The sequence below is a fragment of the Humulus lupulus genome, chromosome 5 (genome assembly GCF_963169125.1).
Source record: "Humulus lupulus chromosome 5, drHumLupu1.1, whole genome shotgun sequence".
Taxonomy (NCBI): domain Eukaryota; kingdom Viridiplantae; phylum Streptophyta; class Magnoliopsida; order Rosales; family Cannabaceae; genus Humulus; species Humulus lupulus.
Window position 1 is genome coordinate 106843505 of NC_084797.1, and position 3134 is coordinate 106846638.

Sequence of the window (3134 nt, forward strand, 5' to 3'; positions counted from 1 at the left end):
GAATTTTTTTTTTTAAATTATGAGTTTTACCAAAAATACTGTGACACGTGGCATCCTTGTTATCACATAATGGAGGAGTTAAAATGGGTAGTGATATAATTACACAATATGACATTTTTTGTAGTTTTGCCAATTTTCGAGTTTGGGTATATATCAACAACTATCATAAAAAAAATTAGATATTTATGTTGCAATTAACCCAAATTAATATATCATTTTTAAGAAAACTTTTGTACATATTTTAATTTTTATAAGTATGAAAATTGAATATTGTAATTTTGCTAATATATTTTATTCTAATAATAATTCTTCTATTAAATTTTTTTAATTATTTAAACTTATATTTGTTTTTATTTTGAATTAACAATTGTTATTAATTTTTTATTTTTAAAAATTTAGTAATTTAATTGAGAATGTTAATAGGTTTTAATTTTATTTAAATAATAAATTATAAGGTGAGAAAAATTATAAAAAAATTATTTACTAATGCGTAATTTTGTACTAAAAAAATATTAAAAATGTGTGTGAAAATAAATTTTAAGAATTTATTACAAGTTTATTTAAAAATTGGTGTGAAAGGAAAGAAAAATGGTGTATATAGTTGTAGTCATGATTAAATTAGTGTTTCTATTGGCACTTTTTTTTTTCCTCTCCTCATTCCCTTTCTAATTATACACCTCATAAAAATTTAAAAATTAATTTTTTTTCTCACTCCTTACTAATTTTTATTTGGTACAAAATTACCATTTTGTAAAAAAAAAAAAAAAGAAAATCTTTTTACCTCCATACAATATTATTAAAATAATAAAGAAAAATGAATACATCTCCAAGTTTTAAAAGATAAATCAATTACAAAATTTAATTTTTATCCTCTTAACAAATAATATTAAAATGAAAAATAATAACTTACCCCATAAAAAATTACTAAATTACTGCATGTACATTTATGTTAAAAATAATAACATTTATAATATATTTTTTTTTTACAAAACATTTATAATATTTTTTTATACTTGTTATTAAATGAGTTCTACCCTTAATGAAACTAGATTTTTCTTTCGGTTAATCACTCTTTTACCCTATAAATAACATCCTTCCTCAAAATGTTTTCTATATTATTCTTATAATTTATTTTGAAAAAGTGAAGCAAATTTTCGTTCATTCCCATCTTCCAACCGAAGTCCGGTATCGATTGTCGAACCTAAAGCCTCCATGACCACCACTCTTTCAGCCAAGTCTCAGGATCCTTTTCATACCCAATTCACACTACCCAGCTCTTCCAACACCCGCCAATTAAGGTTCAAATCCAAACTCGCCCGCTCCAACCACAAGTCTCAGCGTCCTGACTCGATCCATGCCAACCACAACAACCAATTGAATTGCGCTACATCCGATGGCGACTCCCTGTATAAACAACCTCCTGTAACGGCGCAACAGCCGAAGCCGAAAGTCACTTTTCGTTTTGGTAATAAAATCAATTGCTCCGACGAGGTTGACGACGTCAGTGATCGTAGTAAAGTTGAGGTCAATGCCGAGGAACCATCGGCGCCGACAAGAATGTGGAATTTCAGGCCTAGGAAACCGCCGGCGTGTAAAGACACCAATAGCGGTAAGGTTCCTTCGAGGACGGGAGCAATGCCGCCAGTGGATAGCAGAACCCATAATGCATCGGGTCGACCCGGTTTAGCACAGTATCAGTTGGCAAATGATGCTACAACTGAAGTGACGAAGCCGCGGTTTTCAATTTCTCTTTCGAGGGAGGAGATTGAAGCGGATTTCCTCTTGATGACGGGGTCAAAGCCCCCTAAGAAGCCGATGAAGAGAGAAAGAAGTGTTAAGAAACGGCTTGATGTACGTTTCCGATTCTATTCTACCGTGAACCTATTACAAATTTTTGTCATATTATGTTTGACTTTTAATTTTGTGACATCCAAATTTTTTTGTTATATCAAATGTGGTTATTGCTGTTTGGATTAATGGGTGATTTGATAATTGATTGTGGTTTTGATTGTTTTGCAGAATCTTTTTCCGGGCTTGCAGTTGGAATCAATAGGACCAGATTCCTACCGAGTCTCTAAAAACCCTTGAAAAGTTGAAAGGTATTCATTACTTTTTTTTGTTTTGTTATTATTTTGGGTGTGTTTTTTCTATAGAGATAAATCATAAATGATTGTTTTTCTATGGGTTTAAAGTACATATCTTTGGCTTCAAGCAATCATCAAATATGGATATGTTTCATGCTTGTTTGCCATACATGTTACAGAATGTACAAGTATAACAAGTTATTGTTTGCCATACATGTTACAGAATGTCTAAGTATAACAAGTTATTGTTTGAATTCATTTTTATATGATGCTGAAAATTTGACCATGCTCCTTGCAGGGCTAGAGAAGATTGTCAATGCTGTGATTAGTTTTGAAGCTTCAAAGTCTCATGTTTTCAGCAATGTGATACCAGTGTTGGATGGTACAATAACCATAGAGTTCAAAAGACTCCAATGAAATTAAAAGAATTGTAGTATTATTATTAGTTTTAGTTGTTAGAAGTCATTGCAGATGTTAATTAGGCTGTCAGGTATCATCAATTATTATTTTATTTTTTCAGAAAGTATTAGCAATTATTGAATGAATGCGATTTATGGTAGTTTTAGTTTGTACGTTGTCGTTTCCCTTTATTAATAATGCGTTTTCTAAATAATCGTTTTTGGTACTGAGCTCATTAGACTTATTTTGTTTTCATGAAGAACTGAGCTCATTTATCCTGCGTAAAAAAAAAGGTTAATAGTGCATAAATATATGCTTTATGTGGATATTCATATTTTTTTTCTTCTATACAGTGACACGTATAGTTAAATTATTTCCTGAAGTCTATCAGCATGAGAAATAAATTTGCTGTTTAGTCCCTGACATTAAAATGGTATAAGTAAAACATTTGAGGGCTTTTGTGCAAATTTAAATAGCTACTTGAATTCTTTGGGATGATTGATTGAATTTATTTAGTAGCATTCTTAAATGAAGGTTACTTATCTTCATATTTATCATGTAATGATTGATATTAACACATCTTTTATCAGCGTAACATTATTTCCAGGTTCCCACTTCACATTTATAGAATTTATTAAAAAGTTAATTGTT

General features: G+C 30.1%; 1 protein-coding gene across 1 annotated transcript; it reads left to right on the forward strand.

Moving 5' to 3' along the window:
- The first annotated feature begins 1113 nt into the window (after positions 1-1113).
- LOC133780540 (uncharacterized) lies at positions 1114-2656 on the forward strand. The gene is made up of 3 exons (XM_062220216.1): positions 1114-1851; positions 2020-2099; positions 2383-2656. The coding sequence occupies exons 1-2, from the start codon at positions 1213-1215 to the stop codon at positions 2086-2088; spliced, it is 708 nt and encodes a 235-aa protein (XP_062076200.1). The 5' UTR covers positions 1114-1212; the 3' UTR covers positions 2089-2099; positions 2383-2656.
- Positions 2657-3134: the final 478 nt, after the last annotated feature.

What these genes read in the sequence shown, in the direction of transcription:
- LOC133780540 (XM_062220216.1), top strand. Translation starts at nt 1,213, where the DNA reads ATGACCACCACTCTTTCAGCCAAGTCTCAGGATCCTTTTCATACCCAA. An exon ending in GTGTTAAGAAACGGCTTGAT is followed by an intron (nt 1,852 to 2,019) that starts GTACGTTTCCGA and finishes ATTGTTTTGCAG; the next exon opens with AATCTTTTTCCGGGCTTGCA.